Source organism: Typha latifolia, chromosome 5 (assembly GCF_019914945.1).
Source record: "Typha latifolia isolate L0001 chromosome 5, TyphaL0001v2, whole genome shotgun sequence".
NCBI lineage: Eukaryota > Viridiplantae > Streptophyta > Magnoliopsida > Poales > Typhaceae > Typha > Typha latifolia.
The window spans coordinates 963,947-981,409 of record NC_133090.1 but is presented as its reverse complement, the minus strand read 5'-3'; the positions used below and the strand labels follow the sequence as shown (position 1 = coordinate 981,409).

The 17,463-nt window shown below is 37.2% G+C and overlaps 3 protein-coding genes across 6 annotated transcripts; 1 reads left to right on the top strand and 2 right to left on the bottom strand.

Annotated features, from left to right (window-relative positions):
* Nucleotides 1-53: 53 nt before the first annotated feature.
* On the bottom strand, nucleotides 54-6,939 carry LOC140788293 (O-fucosyltransferase 6-like). 4 transcript variants are annotated; one of them, XR_012109002.1, is made up of 11 exons: nucleotides 6,548-6,939; nucleotides 6,413-6,472; nucleotides 6,226-6,316; nucleotides 5,578-5,654; nucleotides 4,470-4,558; nucleotides 4,161-4,347; nucleotides 2,378-2,559; nucleotides 1,610-1,712; nucleotides 1,195-1,526; nucleotides 392-1,113; nucleotides 54-307 (listed from the first exon to the last, which is right to left on the bottom strand). XR_012109002.1 is itself a non-coding variant. In XM_073137485.1 (10 exons), exons 1-10 carry the CDS (start codon nucleotides 6,743-6,745, stop codon nucleotides 666-668), a joined length of 1,767 nt encoding a protein of 588 aa, XP_072993586.1. In that variant the 5' UTR covers nucleotides 6,746-6,939; the 3' UTR covers nucleotides 54-665. The 4 variants fall into 4 exon arrangements, 3 of the variants coding, with proteins under 3 accessions (XP_072993586.1, XP_072993583.1, XP_072993585.1); XM_073137485.1 differs by having other exon boundaries at nucleotides 54-1,113; XM_073137482.1 differs by having other exon boundaries at nucleotides 54-1,113; nucleotides 5,578-5,651; nucleotides 6,548-6,878.
* Nucleotides 6,940-7,654: 715 nt separating this feature from the next.
* On the top strand, nucleotides 7,655-13,479 carry LOC140789781 (uncharacterized). Its single transcript, XM_073139611.1, has 7 exons — nucleotides 7,655-8,052; nucleotides 9,603-9,692; nucleotides 9,898-9,978; nucleotides 10,152-10,283; nucleotides 11,753-11,971; nucleotides 12,585-12,677; nucleotides 12,967-13,479. Exons 1-7 carry the CDS (start codon nucleotides 7,843-7,845, stop codon nucleotides 13,126-13,128), a joined length of 987 nt encoding a protein of 328 aa, XP_072995712.1. The 5' UTR covers nucleotides 7,655-7,842; the 3' UTR covers nucleotides 13,129-13,479.
* Nucleotides 13,480-13,778: 299 nt separating this feature from the next.
* LOC140789861 (probable flavin-containing monooxygenase 1) lies at nucleotides 13,779-16,258 on the bottom strand. The gene is made up of 5 exons (XM_073139735.1): nucleotides 15,686-16,258; nucleotides 15,345-15,582; nucleotides 15,083-15,258; nucleotides 14,502-14,860; nucleotides 13,779-14,368 (listed from the first exon to the last, which is right to left on the bottom strand). The coding sequence occupies exons 1-5, from the start codon at nucleotides 16,136-16,138 to the stop codon at nucleotides 14,011-14,013; spliced, it is 1,584 nt and encodes a 527-aa protein (XP_072995836.1). The 5' UTR covers nucleotides 16,139-16,258; the 3' UTR covers nucleotides 13,779-14,010.
* Between the last annotated feature and the right edge of the window lie 1,205 nt (nucleotides 16,259-17,463).

Genomic DNA, 17,463 nt, shown 5'->3' with positions numbered 1-17,463 from the left:
CATCTGGTTTTAGGGATGAGTAAATTTCCAAGGCTATATCATTCTCTATCAGATCAAACAAAGTAAATAAAATTCTAATTGAAAAGGACTTGGTCCCAATCTCACCAAAATTCACCAGTTTTCATGACATACAAAGCTTCCTGACAGTAATCCAAAACACAAATAAGAAGATAAAACTCACAGACCTTGGTACAAGTTAAGCATCAATTTAGAGAGTTCTCAGCAACAAGTATTGGGAAGCATGGAATGCATAATTCTTCAATTCTCTCTTCCAACTTGGCTTCCCGTTCCAAATCCTCGTGAAAATCTGAGGGCAAATTTACATCATTGAAGCAATGAAGATGAAACATAAAACCATATATATATATACTACTACGAACTGTGGGTGGACCTGCTGATGGAGAATTATACTACCAAAATCATCACGTCGGCAATGAGCAATGTAGTTTAGTTCCACAATAGCCAGACAACTCCAGCAAATTAGTGCTCCAGTTCTTAAGTTGAATGAGATGCTGTACAATTCTTTTGCAGAGAATATTTGCACGCTAGAAGTAGCAGCTGTTGTTCCTTTACGACACAAAGCTCACTTCCGGCTATAAAAAAGAATATGGTAAAAGAATACGTTTTGTTTACTGAAGGTGAGCTTCCAACAACCACCTCCTTTTCTAGTCAGAAAGAATCTCTTCTAGTTCAAGATCATCACGTCTATCATCATCCAATTCTGTATCATTTGTCAAGGCCTTCCCTAGAGGTGCATCCTCTCCATAATCCAAGTCTGACCAGTCCACCTCTTCATCAGTATCAGTAGGATGTGTTGCCTCACCAGTATTTTTAACTAGATTGTCTTTTTCATTTCTACCACTGATGTTTTGCAATTGGGAAGCAGAGCCACCTCCTGTTTTAACCCCAGCATTTTCACATATACATGTTGAAGGGTTTTCATGAAATTCCCCTCTGCCTGGTCTCACCTCCTTAGGCTCCCCCATGAATCCCCTTTGATGAGCCCGCACGTTTGAGGCAAATGCCTCCCAAGACATGTTTGTTCGATTCAGAAATAAGGAATAGAGCCTTTTAGCATTTGGGCGTATTGTCCTCTTATGCCCAAAATATCTCCTGATAAAAGAAGAAAAGCTGCAATCGTAAGAAAAAGATGAGTGGTTTATAGATCATAGTTACAACCTAAACAACGAGTACCTTCGGCCAGCTAAAATTCTAGCCATGTTCCCGTTGTTGTTGGTCACAAATGCATCACTTCCATCACATACAATAAAATCAAGGGCAGCCATCCGAGAAGAGAATGAGGAGAATGGAGCCAACTCCTCCTTGCTGGCTAAAGTTTCTTTTGAATGGAAATTTGGAAAGAGTGATCTCAAAGGTGCTAGCGTGTCTTCACCCCCATAAATATCACCAGAAGCCACATAGATATGAACATTGCTTCCAAAGCCCAATGCTCTGAGCATGAGCCCAACCTCTTCTGGAGTTAGAGGACACTTCCCATGCCTTCTTTCCTTGTCTGGGTTGCTTATCTGCACGAATTTCAGAACTCATTCATGATTCATGCAAGAGAGAGTTATCTTTGACTAGTTCAACAAAGATAAAATGCACTTACATGTAAAGTTTTCCACCTCTTGCGTATTGCACCAAGTTCTCTCTTTTCCTTTTCTCCTCCACCATAATAGCACCCAGAAAAGGCAAGCATATCAGGTTCAAATCTGTCATGCAAGTGACTTTATCAGGAAGCTACTAGCATTCTTGTGATAAATGCACACAATAAAGTGATGAGAAATAGAGTGTACTTTTGAAAACCACAAAAGTATTTCCCTATATATTAACTCAAATAATACCAAATAAGAAAGCTTAAATCACATAAACCAAAAGTATGACCCAAACATCAATAGATATCTATAAGAGTGCAAGTAACTGTTAGAAGTTAGAACTAGTTTGGGCAAGGAAAATAGAACGAGAGAATAGAAATGAATATAGTTATACCAAATAGAGTTGAAAACAAAGTACTTGAGTACAGTCAAATAGACTAAGTTCGTGAAGCACTGTAGAAGAGTTAATGAAAGACTGCAAAGAGATCATACAGAGTAGAGCGTATATGACGTGTAAAAAGAACATATAAAGTGAGACAGTGTAAAAGAATTAACGAAAATGACACTAGGTTTTATAAGAAAGTATAGGAAATCAACGCTTATAACAAATTGAACCAAAGACAGGCTTCCCTTTTTTTTTATTTGGCTTACAAGAACTCATGTCAATAGAAAAAAAAAATTTGAGCAATTTTACCAAGTTGACTCATAAATCAGGGAGACAAAAGGACAAAATTTGGATAGATCTAACTTTACTCTGCAACATGGCCAAATTAGAAACTTACCTCAAGTGAAGGGCAATGAAGTGCTTGCTTTTAACCTTCATTCTGTGTATCAATTTTTCCCCCATTTGTTGTATTGGATCAGTAAATCGCAGAGCATGATAATTAACTCTGCATCGCAATTTTTGCAAATCTGTGTCCAACTTGTTTGCAAGTCGGTAGTCAAACTTTGTCAGTTGAACCACCTAGACATAATGAAGCACAGTTACATGGTCTACACAGCTCTATCTACGGGGCCAATCTGAAATATTAACTACAAATAACCAAAAGTAAATGCTGGCCCTCAAAGTCAAAAAAGAAAATTCAGAGTCTTCTGACTAGTCCTTGTCTGCATTAGGTAGTAGCTAAAGTTTATACAAACTAATGGATTAAGTTGCGTCCTGAGTGTCTCCAATAATATACAAGCAGTCCCTGTTATTTACAATAACTTCTCAAGAATTCGAAGCACACACTCATCTATGGTATAAGTAAATATACACTGATGATACTTGGCAGATATGCTGAAGGCCTTTGCTAGACAACCTTCCACATAGATCATTGTTATGCCCTTCCCTCCTAAAATGTCATTTCAATTTCCCAAGTGGCCTATGTAACAGTGAAGAACAGATAGGATTTAGATGAGTTAAAAGTCACTCCAGAAGCATCTTAAACATATTGATCGTAATACGAACTTGATGATCCCGACCACTAACTCGAGAGATCAATGAAAAAGCACATCTTGACAATAGTAGATGTTGTTGCCTCATTCATAATTGATATTTGCAACTTCCACAACTTTATGGAAGCCCATTGGTAGAAACTCAGAAAAGGTGAAGGCTTAAGTGAAATGGATGGTAGGGGAATATGATGTCAGCAAAACCGGAAGTTGAGAAAGCTATCTCACAAAACTTGTAGGCAAGTAACAATATGAGCTGATACTGTACAACTCAAAGTTGAGAACGCTCCGGCAAGAACTACTTATTCAGTTATTTGTATAACTCGTCATCACTTGACTAAAGTAACTAGAAAAAGATGGCAAATTCTACCTGAAGTATGATCAATCAAAAGAGAGGATTAACATGAAATCCCTATTGGTACATGGTAGGCCATGCCAACTTGCTGATGTGTTGGCTCTTTGAACCAACAAAGAAGCAACAATGTAGAATTTCTTCCAGACATGGGAAGATAAGGAAAATTTATTATCTTCCGGAGCGTCCTGAAAACATGTAGTATCTATAAAATATAAATTACCTCTTTTAAATGTATAGTGTATAGTGTTCAGTATATGCTATTGTATAGTGTAATACACTGGATAGATGATTATGAACAGTTTTAATAGATCTTAGCCATATCAGAAGACAAGGAAAAAAATGATCTTCCGAGAATTAGGTAAAAGATCGGTCACCAATCAGGCTAAAGGATTAACAACAATTGCTAGATTAGAATGAACTAGGTTGAATCCTAAGCATGTTGTACCAAATCCAGACTACGATCTTATGTGAAAGATTTGAGAAATAGGTTGAATCCTAAGCATGCTGTACCAAATCCAAACTACCACATTATGTGAAAGATTTGATAAATCCTGTAGTTATAAGCTACTTATGCAATTGGAACAATTACTATGCTGACATCAGGAGACTGAATTTACACCAATAATCAAAAGGTATATAACTATAGCTCATATATTTTAAAATGGGTGGAACCAAAGTACCAAGTGTTTCTGATCACGCCAAGAATGCAAACAATCTGCAGTATAGACAAAGTTTAATGCAAATAATCTGCAGTATAGACAAAGTTTAGCACTTACATGTTTTTTCAGAAGAACAGGTAAGACTCGATTTATGTAACATCTCTGAGTACATTTCCGCGGGACACGCAGTCTATATGGAGACCTGACAATTCTGCCTCCTTTTCTTGGGAGTTCTTTTATAATAGTGACATCCTTTGAGAGGGATGAAATGAACATGTGAACATCAAAAATTTCTGCAAAATTGCTGCACCAGGCACAGTACAACAAATCAGTGCTCGATGCTTTTAGCAGTTCAGCTTGGAGTAGTCCGGCATACTGCAAGGTTAACATGTAAAAAACTTAAGATGTATGAAATATAGCTCAAACCTAGAATCTTTCCAGAACGATCTCTCATCCAGCTTAGGGACAACAAGGGTGGCATTTAAAATACGTGCTGCAACAACAGCATCAGTTATCTGGAAAGAACGATAGATGTTTGGCATAAGTTTTTACAGAGACTATATTAAAAAGGTACAAAAGCATTAGCAGCATTAAACAGAATTACCTATTGCTCATAATCCATATATTAACAACTCTACCAGTAATCTGACATCCAATAAGTAGTTAACTATGAGCTTTGAACAGAGTGTGATCTGGAATCTTATAAATCTATTTCTGAGAAAAATAAATGTCATATCTCAAGTTGCCTATGATATGCATAGATGCAGCAACGCAAGGGTAAAAGATCCAAGCAATAGTTCAAATTTCACACGACTATATCAGCAAGCACAAATCATCAATTATTGCCACTTCTTGGTATACAAATTTCATCAAACTGGCAACTCAGCCTATGCTACCCCACTAGATATCGGAGGAATCCACGATTGGTTTTTAGATCCAGGTTCAGCCAATCAAGATCATGTCACAAAAAATAAATAAATAAATAAATAAATAAATAAGAAGATATGTCAATAAATGTATCTTAAGAAGGAAAGAGTCAACTAAAAAAGATAAAGAGGTACAACAACGAGGTGAAAGCACACCTAACGTCCTCCATTCAAATTGCATATATCTAGCATTATGTTTGGTTTGTGTTGGCTTGTAAGTTGCCCACATTTTCCTTTCTTTATCATTCATAAGCAAAATGTAAGGAAAACGTGATTTTGATTCACCATGTTTTTCTTCAAGAAGGGGTACAAGATGTCAATGGTTGTTAATCTCCATATATGTTCAACTATCATTCAGGAGTAAGTTTTTTTTTACTGCCCAAAATAGTGAGATAAACTGGCAATACTTATCAACAGAAACATAAATAAACAAGTTCAGCCAGGCATACCATCTTATGCTTCAACTGTTCTTCGTTCAAATTAATAGGCAAAGAAATAAATATAGATGATACCGAGCATGGAGAAAGCACCAACAGATTCAATAGGCTAAAGATAGTAAGAACTCAATATTTCAGATCCAAGCGCTGAAAGAGGGGCAGATATCTCACTCCTGTTCTTTGCTGGTTTAGACCTCCACTTGTCACAATCATCAAGTATCTATCTGGGTGTGTAATAGCTTTGGCTGCTGAAAATATGAAGACAAGAAAGCAATTGAGCAAAGCAACATAGCTAGTCTATCCTACTTAAATCCAAATCCACAACCAGATATTCACCATAAGTAACATAACAAGATCAGCATAAATTCATCTTATATGCTCTTATTGAATTCCTAATCAAACTTTCCTATATTTTTCCTCTTTTAAGTAATATCACATTTATGCATTGGTTTACAATCAGATATGGTTATCTCCGTTATTTGGGTTAAACTTTGTATTTTTTTATCAAACAAAATACTGATACCAACCTTTTATCCGATTATTATTTGTTTCCATATTTGAATCCCAAAAGATAATGGATACAAATTGCCGCTATCCTATTCACATCCAATCTGTTTTTGCCACATATACAAATTACCCTAGAGTTTCTAAAACCCAATTCACATGACTTAAGAAGAAACTAAAAAAATTGAAAAAGTCACTAATTCCGCCATGATTTAGTAAAACTAATAACTATTCAATTGGCTTATTAACAATTTCCTAATATGATATATAGCACAATAATAATAATTACCACTCAATTATACATCTAATATGGACCTGGAAACTTGCTGCTCGCATTGCTGCATCCATAGTAGTACTTAGACAGCCTTGAACCCCAAAGATCGTTCCTCGACGTCCCTCCACCATGCTATAAAAGAAATCAACAGTAGGCCAATTCAGCATCAAATCTAGAGAACCACAAACCTGACACAAAAACTAGATGAAACTACAAAATCACACAGACCGGGAGACGGAAAAGTTCTTTGCCAGCACCGTTTCCTTGGAGATCACCCGAATCCGGCAGCTACAGAAGCAGAGAATAGGGGTTAGAAAGTAAACGGATTCAAATAGAGAAAAAAGCAGCAGTCCAGAAGCCAACCGCGGGATCGGGGGAGCCACGATGGAAGATTCGGCGGCTGTCGGAGAAGGAGGGGTGGTCGAGAAGAGGGGGCGCGAGGTAGGAGAGGACTGCGAGGCCGATGAGGAGGAGGACGGCAGCAGGGAAGGCCGAGGCAGCGGAGATCGCCGGCATCGGGCAACGGTAATGGTGGCGCCGCCGCGATGAGGCCATCGCCATCTCTCTCTCTCTCTCTCTCTCTCTCTCTCTCTCTCTCTAAAATTATTAGTTTATATGGAAGAAAAGAGGAAGGGGTTCAAGTTCAGTTTCCGAAGAGGAGAGGAAGAGAGATCCATGGAAGCGTCGCCGAGGTGTAACTTGGGAGGAAGTTTGGAAGTATCACTGCTTTAAGTGGGAGAACTTTGAGCGTGGACAGTGAACGGCGTGCCCACGCTAAAAGGGAAATTTTATATTAAACTATAACCCAAGCCCAACTAGCCTATCCTAGCCCAACGGTTGGGCCCCCAGCCCAAACCCTTCACTTCCAACATTAAAAATTAAATATAAATGTAAAATAGCGTTAATACTCTTGACTCTTGAGTAAGGTTTTATTTTTAAAGATATAAATAAAAATATTATAAAATTAAAATGAGTGCGAAATGAAGCTGGTTTTTTGGTAAATTTCTCAAATATTTTTCTAGTTTGTTTTGCTGCCGTTCTGCAAGAAGCTCTCCTCTCTTTGAGATTACAAATGGAGGAATTATGATAAAATTAATTAATGTTAAAAAAATTGTTTGATAGTCGGTGGTGGCTTGACTTAATAATTTGTCTTGATTGGTTTGAAAGAGCAGCTTAGAATAATATCTCAGTGGTACTTAATTCGGTGATGCACACAACTTCGAAGTCTAAATTAGACGGTTTAATATATTAGCTAAGTTTGATAAAATTTTAGTGCATAATTGATGAATGATAAAAAAGAAAGGAAAAAAAAAGACCGATTATGATCAGGTAGATGTGACATACCGTTTCACCGTAACCATTGAGTTACCAGCAATCATCCACCGTTATTCCGCATCAAATTGATATCGACCGTCCGATACCTACACTATCCAGTTATCCAACAAAACCTCGATAATCCATCCAGATACCCTCTCTCCTAAGAATAAAGTGGTCTCACAAAAGCAACGGCCGGCCAAATCCCTTCCTTTCTCTCCTCCTCCCTCCCCTTCTCATCCCTCTCACTCCATTCCGTAGTCTTCTCGCTCTACTAGCAAGTTATATACATAGAGAGAGAGAGAGAGAGAGAGAGAGAGAGAGAGAGAGAGAGAGAGAAGCTCATGTCTTCTCTGTATGCATTGAAGCCTATCTCCGCTCCATCTCCGTCTGCTCCTTCGCCTCTCCTCTCCTCTTCGCCGTCGCCTTCGCTTCGCTTCGTCTCGTTTCCTCTTCCGAAGAGGAGCCGATGCCGCTTGAAGCTTGTGAGGGCTTCGCAAGATCCCAATGCTTTCGCCTCTGGTGGCGATTCTAAGCCCCCCAATGGGAATCTGGTATCCCTCGTTTCCTTTTATGTTGTATCGAAGTTTGATTCGCATGCTAGGGTTTCAATTGGGAGGTGATTATGATATAATTATCATAAATTGTTGCTATAAGGTTTAACTTAGGAGGATTACCAAATTGCTCATTAGGAAGTTGCACAGTATGACTAGATTAGATGCCATTTGTACCATCATTTAAGACTTAAGAGGAAAGTCCTTCTCACTCTGCAGAAAGTATTGTTTAATACTTTAATGTTTGTTGACAGTATACTAAGGACACTTCTTTTGATTATATAAGCCCTTTGGAAGCCAAAATTGAGCTATTAAGTGGTGAAACATATTATCAACTTAATCTTTATTGGCTCCTACGTCCAGAAGGATTAGTGATTAGGAAGGTGTAAACTTTAGTATGACCAATTCAGATGTAACAAGAGAGCCTCATGCATCTAGTAGAGACTGTCTTTTCCACTTTTTGTGGTTTCATTGTTAAGTCATACAAGGGGAACGATAAAAATGAGATTTGTTTTTATTATATATTTTTTTGTGCCATCTTCACGTTGCACCTTAAGTGGCTTGATCAACTATTGCTCATCTTGGTCTGCATTTTCCATGGCATTAAATGTTTGACATCTATATGAATGAGTTTGTGACACTATATGCCACCCCAAACCAAGCCAAGCCAAGCCAGTCTTATGTTGAGTGTCAACCAGCACAGATTCTTTTAACCAATAGGGAATTATTTGACACAGAGGTGTGCAACATTGTCCCCACTCCCAGTTAATATATATTTTGCCTCCTCTGTTCGTGTCACGAGTCACGACAAAGAAACATTTGCCTTTTGGTTTTAGAAAATTAAAGGACTTCCATAATAGGTAGAGCTATTCTGCCAAAATTGTGGAAGACCTTTATTTCAGTAGTTGTTTTTGTTGCTTCCGAAAGAGAAAAACAAGTGTACTTTGAAGTTATCCCTGTTATTGTTAACTTTGCCTGATGTCCAATAACCAAATTATTTGAGCTAATAGCATAATGCTTATGTATCCTGGATAACAGGATAAACAGCTAACTGACCAATTTTGCCTCAAAGCTCAACTTAGCCTTACAGTCCCTTCTGTTAAAGGTGTTTCTTCTTTAAATATATACTATACTTTGTTTCGTTCCAGGTAGTATTCGACATGTTTCAAATGTAGATGAGAACTTTTTATTGTGTATTTACTGTTATTGGAATTACTATATGTGTCCAATGCTCTATGTATATGGTTAGAGGAGAAGTTAGCATCACAGGCATTGGAATCATATGGCCACAGTAAGGAATTCACATGGTACACATTTTTCAGTAAAATTCTCATTTACCTTTCTCATATTAGAGCTTGAGGTTTCTTTTGAGTGAGTATGCTTAGTTGATTTTTTATTAGTCAGTGGATACTTGTGGTGTGTTAATATGTAGCATCAGTCCGTTGCTTCCTTCAATATTTTCTTTTTCGTGTCATGGAAACAATTTTGTGGTTGCATGACAGATGTATTTCATGGAAACTTTTGCTTAATTCTTAATTCATCATTCTCAGCCCAAGAGCAGGAGAGACATTCTCTTGGAATATGTCAGAAATGTCAAGCCAGAATTTATGGACTTATTCGTAAAGAGGGCTCCACAACAGGTAAATTATTATCTGGTACTTCTTTCTTTTAGGCATTATTTTCCTTTTTCAAAGAAAAGTTATTCAGGTCCATGTTAACGTCATTTTCTGGATGTTTCTGCTGTTACATGGACTCGAATATGTTTTTTGCATATCTTAATATGTCAAATATATAAACTCATAATAACCCAAAACCAATTTTTATGTGATCTCTTTCCTCTTGGAGGTTGTTGATGCCATGCGCCAAACTGTGACAAATATGATTGGAACACTTCCACCTCAATTTTTTGCAGTAACTGTTACAACGGTATGTTTTTCCAGATAGTTGATCACATATTCTGCTTTGGCATGTTGGATTTGTTATTCTACCCAGTATTAATTTAGAGCCTGTGGTATCTATTTTATGGTAGTTCTATGCATAATCATGCTATCTATGGTTTTGATCCATTTTATTTTCTTTTTCCCTGGTTTTTAACACAGGTTGCTGAAAACCTGGCACAGCTGATGTACAGTATTATGATGACTGGCTACATGTTTAGGAATGCACAGTACCGTGTGGAGTTGCAGCAAAGTTTAGAGCAGATTGCCCTTCCTGATCCAGAAGACAAGAAGGTATTTCTGCATTTCTGTTTTAAGATATTAGTTAGAAAGGTGAACCAACTTTGCTGCTCATAATGACATGTATAATGCCTTGATGAAGTGTTTGCATGTTGCACTGACACAGTTTATCGTGTGATGGCATGCCATGGTCCTATTCTTTCAAGTGTCAAGACAGTGCTGTGCCATAATGCCACCCCACTTGCATCAGAGACTGTCAGGTTCCATGGACAGTCCTCTTATAAAATCTTAGAAAAGTTGCTAAGGAAGCTCTTGATGCTTTCTTCCTATGCTTATTGCTGGATTGAAGGGCCTAGACTTAGAATAATAGACAATTCTTTCTCAAGCAGTGAATCTGAGATACTTTATCTCATGTTTGCAAACTTAGGATGATGGATTACCAATAAGATCCATTGTACGGCCATGTGCCGTAGATTCTACTCAACTGAAGGAGTTGTTCTTCATGCTGCTAATAATAGTTGGGTATCTTGTCAAAAGCACGCATACCAGCAAACTGATTATGTGCAAAAGAAGAAATTGAGAATACCTGTTGTTGATCAAGGTATACTGAGGTTTGTATTACCTCTTGTCCAGTGTTCACCTTAAATTCATCTGGCAACTATAGTATAGATCTTTTACTATAGTACTAGTGATGTTAACTTCAAGCATCCTTACTTAGTTCCCATATAAATTGAGCAAACTCCATGCAAATGACCTTTCCACCATCAAATTCAACCTACCATCCCATATAATGGCTCACATCAATCTCAAGCAACCACTGCACGAGAATAGAGTTGTTGAGGGGCAAAGCCACTTTTACAACCCTTTGATTGTGACAACTGTATGACTAGAAGCATTAAATCAGTTGTCTAAAAAAAATTGGCCAACTGGGAGTAAAATGTATAGGAAAATTAAAAGTGTAAGGCTGCATACTGTTCTATGATTGCCTGAAGGTTTAAGTGATATAATGATCTTTTTATATGGCATGCATGATATTGATGATACAGCAAACAAAACAGAAATATGATGATGAGGCAAGCAATTCCCTCGAAATCAATATGGAGAACCAGAATCATGCTTTTAGATAACTAAGAAAGCTTTCAATAAAAGATTCATGCTATTTATCAGAATAGATATGGGCAGCACAATTTATAAAGGTTAGTCCTTTAGCATTATCCTCATTTGTGGCACTGACTACCAAAAAGAAATAAATTTTGAAAGAATTTCTCTAAAATTTGACATTTTACAACGGAGTATTGGACCAGTAAATTAGAATAGATGTTTTAATGTTTTTGAATTTTCCTTCTATGATCCTTGTTTCCTCTTCATACTATATAGACATGCATTTGACTGTCATTGGTCTCAGTATGGTTGTTTAGTGATATGCCTCTCACTTTTAAGGGTTCACCTGATAAACATTTGCCATTTGTTTCTTATTATTCTCAGTATGATTGTTCAGTGATATGTTTCTATTGGTACTTTAGGATTCACCAGATTATGCACCTGGTACACAAAAAAAGGTGATTGGAGAAGTTATCAGGTGGAATAAGACCACTGGCCCCGAGAAAATGGATGCCATTAAATACATAGAATTGCTTGAAGCAGAAATTGACGAATTGAATCGTCAGGTCACAAGGAGGTCTACAAATGGACAAAATGAAATTTTGGAGTATCTAAAATCCCTCGAACCTCAAAATTTGAAGGTATGGAGCATATAATTCATATCTAGCTTGTGTCCTTGATACATTTCGGTGAATAAGAGTTTCTCTAGTACTTCCTATATACATTGCTATCAGTGGCCGTAGAGTTTGCACAAGTCATTAGAATTGTTAGAGTTTCTTGAGCAGTTTGCTAATTATTGGAGGTCAATCTATCTTGAATTAACAAGCTTCTCCCAAGATGATAAATTAAATCTCGTCAGGCACTGACATGCAATTGCCACATAGCTTGCCTTACTTTGTACTTAACATGAGTTTTTTTAAGTTAACTGTAAAAAGATCATATACTGGATTGAAATATCAAGGTATGACTTGACTTTTCAAGTTTCTTGGTCTCTATGAATTACCATGAACGACTATGTACAAGAGAACTCTATATTCTGATTGTGGGCTATTAATTTGTTGTATTTTTGTTGTTATTTCTGTACAATCTTGAAATTGCTTCTATGAGAATTGAACTTTGAACATGTATGATCAGCAACAAATTATATGGAGAACATATATGATCAATAACCAATTATATTGTCATTCTCCTTAATCTTTATATGCATTGGTATGCATCTGTTTAGTGATATAATTTTGTGGTGAATGTATGTAGGAACTGACTAGTAGTGCTGGGGAGGATGTTATTTTTGCTATGAATACCTTCATTAAGCGCCTTTTGGCAGTTTCTGATCCTGCACAAATGAAGGTATGACTATTTCCTTGGGTTTTTTATGTTTACTTTGATCATCTTGATCTGAAGATACATATGCTTGCATCAAAAAATACAAATAATGCATGGCATGTTGTCATGGAAGTTTAGTTATACAATTCAAACTTCTTTTCTCATGCTTTGGTGTTTTGATGCTGGGTCTCTTAGAATACTTTCATAACAAATTCATATTAACTGGTTTAGTCAGGGATGGCTGTACTAATTCAGTTGCCAGAATTCCTGATTAGAATTTCCCTCGAGTTAATGCACGTGTTTATCTGCGCAGACTACAGTGACTGAAACAAGTGCTGCTGAGCTTGCCAACTTGCTTTATTGGCTGATGGTTGTTGGTTATAGCATCCGTAATATTGAAGTGCGGTTTGACATGGAAAGAGTTCTTGGAACTCCTCCGAAGCTTGCTGAGCTGCCCCCTGGTGAAAATATCTAAAAGATGACATGGGAGATGAGGATAGACAAGTATCAGAAACCATTGAGATAGAACTTTGAGATGATTTCGTTGACCGACCGGTTTATATAGATTTTTAGGAGCCATAAGGCCATTATATTTGTTGGCATGTAGAAGGCAGGCTAGGGAACTCTTATTCTCTTCCGTAATGGAGTAGGAAATGCAATTTAGGAGAAGACAAAATTTCTTTTAAACAACTTCAAGGTCAAAAAGTTACATTGTTATTCTTGATTAAAAGCACCTGATGATTTTTTTTTCTTTATCAGGTTGGGTTGGCCAAAGGTTTCATGTGGCATGGGTCTGAGATGAATGAAGCTTTGTGATATTGGATCATTTGTTGCTTGAAGGACTGCTCTTATAGGTTTAATTCTCCATATATTTCACAGCAACTCTATTAATTTACATCAATCAAATTGATATCAGAAAAACACCATGGAATCTGCAGAAGCCTATGCCCGTTTAGTTCCACAAGTATAAACTTATTTTAGTATAATGAGGCATATATTAATATAGTAACTAAACAATGATTTATCTTAATACTATTTTAACTATCTTTTCAATCATCCTGTCCTCGTTCTCTCTCTCCTCTTTCCTCTACTCATCCATCTGCTGTGAAGGATACTATATACTCATTTGCCAAAATATATTCTAAATTTATTATTTTTTATAGCACAGTCAATGTAATCATTACATCATGATACATATTTATTGTCAAAACACTATTATACTAATTTATTTTCAAACATCATAATAGCCCCAACTAATATGAGCTTGCTTATACAAATTTAAAGCATGAGCGTTGCTGAACTAATTTAGAAGTTATTCCTCAACCAAACTCTAGCGTTACTGTTAATTATATGAGAATTACTTCTTCTTTGTGCCAATGTCAGCATAATCCTCAGGGCCATAAGGAAGGAGCCACTCAGCCAAGAATCCCTTCTTCCTCCTAGGGTTTATCCCCATGTCTCTACAAAGCTGGTCATTGTACCAGATGTGGAGAGTTCCAATACATGACCTCCTGAAGTAATCCTTAGAGTACCTCCTCATGAACTTCTCCCACTCCATCACACTTTGTTCCATGGATCTTATACTTGGTAACTTAAAACCGCCGTCGAGAAAATGGGCCAACCATTTTGACCTCATCTCCGAGGTGTATAGATTTACTAGGCTCTCTGAGTAACCGATGATCGCCAATTGTGGAATCCGAGGATGGATGCATTCCCTGTACAAGTTGAAGTTAGCATAGTTCTTTTAATAGAAACTTTCAATAGTTTTAGCTGTGTTTAATTGCTAATACTTTATTCTCTCACTGGCAAACAAACATACTCTTTTTAAGTGAAAAAGAATATGTTTACCTATAAAGCGGAACAGTTGTAGAAGATGAACCAGCAACAATGTTTTGAAAGAAGGGTGATCTAAAGATGCCTTTGAGCTTCTCATCTCCCTTGAATCCAGTAGCGAAGATCACCACATCAGTCTTCACTGGATCAGCTTCACCTTCAAACATCACCCCATCCTTACAGAAGCTAAAAGACTTTGATCTCTTTATAACAATGCTCCCTTCCTCCACTCTATCATAGAACTTATCAGGCAGCAGTGCTATTAGACATGAAGTGATTGACTGGAAGAAGCTGTGATCAGGTACCATGCCATACTTCTTCATGGGGGTAGCCCGTACATAGTAACTCTCAATAAATTTAGAGAACAACCATCTCTACAAACACAAAAGAAGGTAATTAAAGACAAAGTTTGGATCTTGTAATGGTACTTCAGAGAAGAGTATTTTAAGGAAGACAATGGTATTTTAAAGGTAAATCATATTTAGATACCACTATTTAGTTAGAGATTGCTTGGCTTAAGTAAAAAAGATGGAGCGATTATCACAAAATCACTAAAATTGTGAGTATGGTATTTGAAAACTTTCCTATTCTATTACCAGAGGTGATAGCAGAGTGGCTAATAAACTTAGCAGGAATCCTTCGCCAGGCTTGTGAACAAGGAGCTCCGAGAAGCGATTGAAGTAGAAGAAGGCAAGTGGAACTCCCCAAGCGTAGAAATCGGGTAGGATCCATCGTTTGGTACGGCATATTATAGTGCATGGGTAGTCGATGCCTGGAAGAGAAGAAGAGCATTCACATAAAAATTAGAATCCATCGTCTAGCTCGAATGCTCTTGTGGTTAACGGAAGAAATGCTCACCGTTTGCATTTGCACACTCTGCGGCGATGTCGACTGCTGATTTCTGGTAACCCACCACTGTGACACGCTTCCCTTTGACGAATTCAATGGCTTTCTCATTATCCATGTTAGAGTAGTCCATGGAGTGAATCACCTTCCCTTGGAAAACTTCTGGCCCCTTGTTTTCTGGGAAAGTGGGGATCTTCGGGACTCCACTGAACCGTCCAATGCAGATGATCACAAACTCCATCTCATACGTCTGGATTCAGTAAACATTTACGTGTGTATTAGCTAACCAGTTGAATCAAAAATTTAAAAATTAAGAAAACTATTTGATTCGAGTCCATTTGGATTTGATTTACCTCAATAATTTCCCCATGCTGCACTGTAACATGCCATTTCCCCTTCCTCACGCCGGGGCCGCCGCCGAATGCCTCGCCGTTGCCGGCCCAGAGCTCCAATTTCATCACCTCCTCCACGTCAGCTCCCACGTAGTCGACCCCGACGACCCTGTGCTCGAACTTGACACACCTCAAGAGCTCGAACCGCCGGGCGTACGCCGCCAGGTACTCGACGACCTGGCTGTGGTCGGGGTACACATCGGCCACGTGCGACGGCCACGGGAAGTCGGAGAACTGGTAGGCCTGGCGTGGCGACTGGAGGCGGGTGGAGGCGAGGGTGTGGGCCCAGACGCCGCCGATAGCGGAGTCGGATTCGAAGACTAACGGGTCGAACCCGAGCTCCAAGAGGTGCTTGCATGCGGTTAGGCCACTCACGCCGGCGCCGACGATGGCGACGCGATGCTTCTTCTCCATGGTGGTAGTGGAGAGATGAATGGGGCTTGCTTGCTTGCTTTATGGAGAGTAGTAGCGATGGATCGAGAAAGAAGAGGGTAGGTGTGCACAGCTGGTAAGCCTGTCAAAATAAGCGGAAGGAGCAGAGCCACCACCGATTTTTATTTATGTAATCTAAAATTTTAAAAATAATAATAATATATATATATATATGCATATAACACCGTATATTTTAACAAAATTATTATTTACGCACTGTATTTTTACTATTTATAAATAAAGACCTATACTTTAGTAAATAGTGCAGATGAGAATATTCTATTAAATTAGATTTTTTTTAAAAATAAAATATAAATAATAAAAATATAGGATGTAAACACTAATTTCATTATAATTCTATATTCTTTTATTGGATAATTATATGTTGCCTCTAAAATCAAACTGCCTCTCCACTTTCATTTGAATCATTTTGCCCTCGTGTATTTTAGACTAACTTAAAATTATTAATTTTTCTATCCGAAATAAGAAAGAAAGTATAAAAAAATTAAAGAAAAAATATTAGAGTGAATTTTCTCATCATAATAAATATTAAAACTGCTTGAAAACTGCCCTTCCCTTTTGATTGCATTTACGCAATCTATTTTATTCTTTAAAATTAGAACAAAATATATTTTTAACCTTTTTTATTTTCTAAAATCTAAGATTACAAGCTTCAAATCTTAGTTAATATCTAACTATAATAATGTACATATCTTTAAATGTATGATCATTGAATAAAAAAGTTCAATCGTCTTAGAAATATGGGTAGAATATTTATATTTACTCAAATAGGATTATTAATAACAATTTAAGGCATTATGATAATTTATACTTCCACATTAATTTAATCTAAACCATATCGGGCAAAGTAATATAAATAAAAGATTTATGGATAGTTTGATTTTAGGCATAAATCAATTTGTAATTTATTTATTTTTATATATTATTTTAGTCTTTGTCCTTATCTCTAGGACTCTATCTCATCTCTCTCCCTACGTCCAAATTTTCTCTTGAAAATCCTCTCCTCTCTTGCTTCTATTAGGGATATCTTTCCTCTCCTCCATTTATAAGTGAGTCAAATCTGAATATATTATTTTGTCTGAAAATTAATTTTGAGTTGAGCCTAAGTAGATTCAAGCTCGCTCAGACTAAGCTTGCTTACATCTCCATACTTCGGCTAACAAACATCATTAAAATTGATATAACATAAACAAGTTTGATACACATCGAATAGAGAGAGAGATCAAGCAACAACTCATAGACAAGTCCCATAACTTTGTAGTCATTTATAGCTCGACAAAGAAAAA

What these genes read in the sequence shown, in the direction of transcription:
- LOC140788293 (XM_073137485.1), bottom strand. Translation starts at nt 6,745, where the DNA reads ATGGCGATGGCCTCATCGCGGCGGCGCCACCATTACCGTTGCCCGATG. An exon ending in AAGAACTTTTCCGTCTCCCG is followed by an intron (nt 6,317 to 6,412) that starts GTCTGTGTGATT and finishes TTTCTTTTATAG; the next exon opens with CATGGTGGAGGGACGTCGAG. An exon ending in TTCATTGCCCTTCACTTGAG is followed by an intron (nt 1,713 to 2,377) that starts GTAAGTTTCTAA and finishes CTTGCATGACAG; the next exon opens with ATTTGAACCTGATATGCTTG.
- LOC140789781 (XM_073139611.1), top strand. Translation starts at nt 7,843, where the DNA reads ATGTCTTCTCTGTATGCATTGAAGCCTATCTCCGCTCCATCTCCGTCT. An exon ending in TAAAGAGGGCTCCACAACAG is followed by an intron (nt 9,693 to 9,897) that starts GTAAATTATTAT and finishes TTCCTCTTGGAG; the next exon opens with GTTGTTGATGCCATGCGCCA. An exon ending in TTGCAGTAACTGTTACAACG is followed by an intron (nt 9,979 to 10,151) that starts GTATGTTTTTCC and finishes TTTTTAACACAG; the next exon opens with GTTGCTGAAAACCTGGCACA.
- LOC140789861 (XM_073139735.1), bottom strand. Translation starts at nt 16,138, where the DNA reads ATGGAGAAGAAGCATCGCGTCGCCATCGTCGGCGCCGGCGTGAGTGGC. An exon ending in AGAGTGTGCAAATGCAAACG is followed by an intron (nt 15,259 to 15,344) that starts GTGAGCATTTCT and finishes CTTCTCTTCCAG; the next exon opens with GCATCGACTACCCATGCACT. An exon ending in CCACTCTGCTATCACCTCTG is followed by an intron (nt 14,861 to 15,082) that starts GTAATAGAATAG and finishes TTGTGTTTGTAG; the next exon opens with AGATGGTTGTTCTCTAAATT.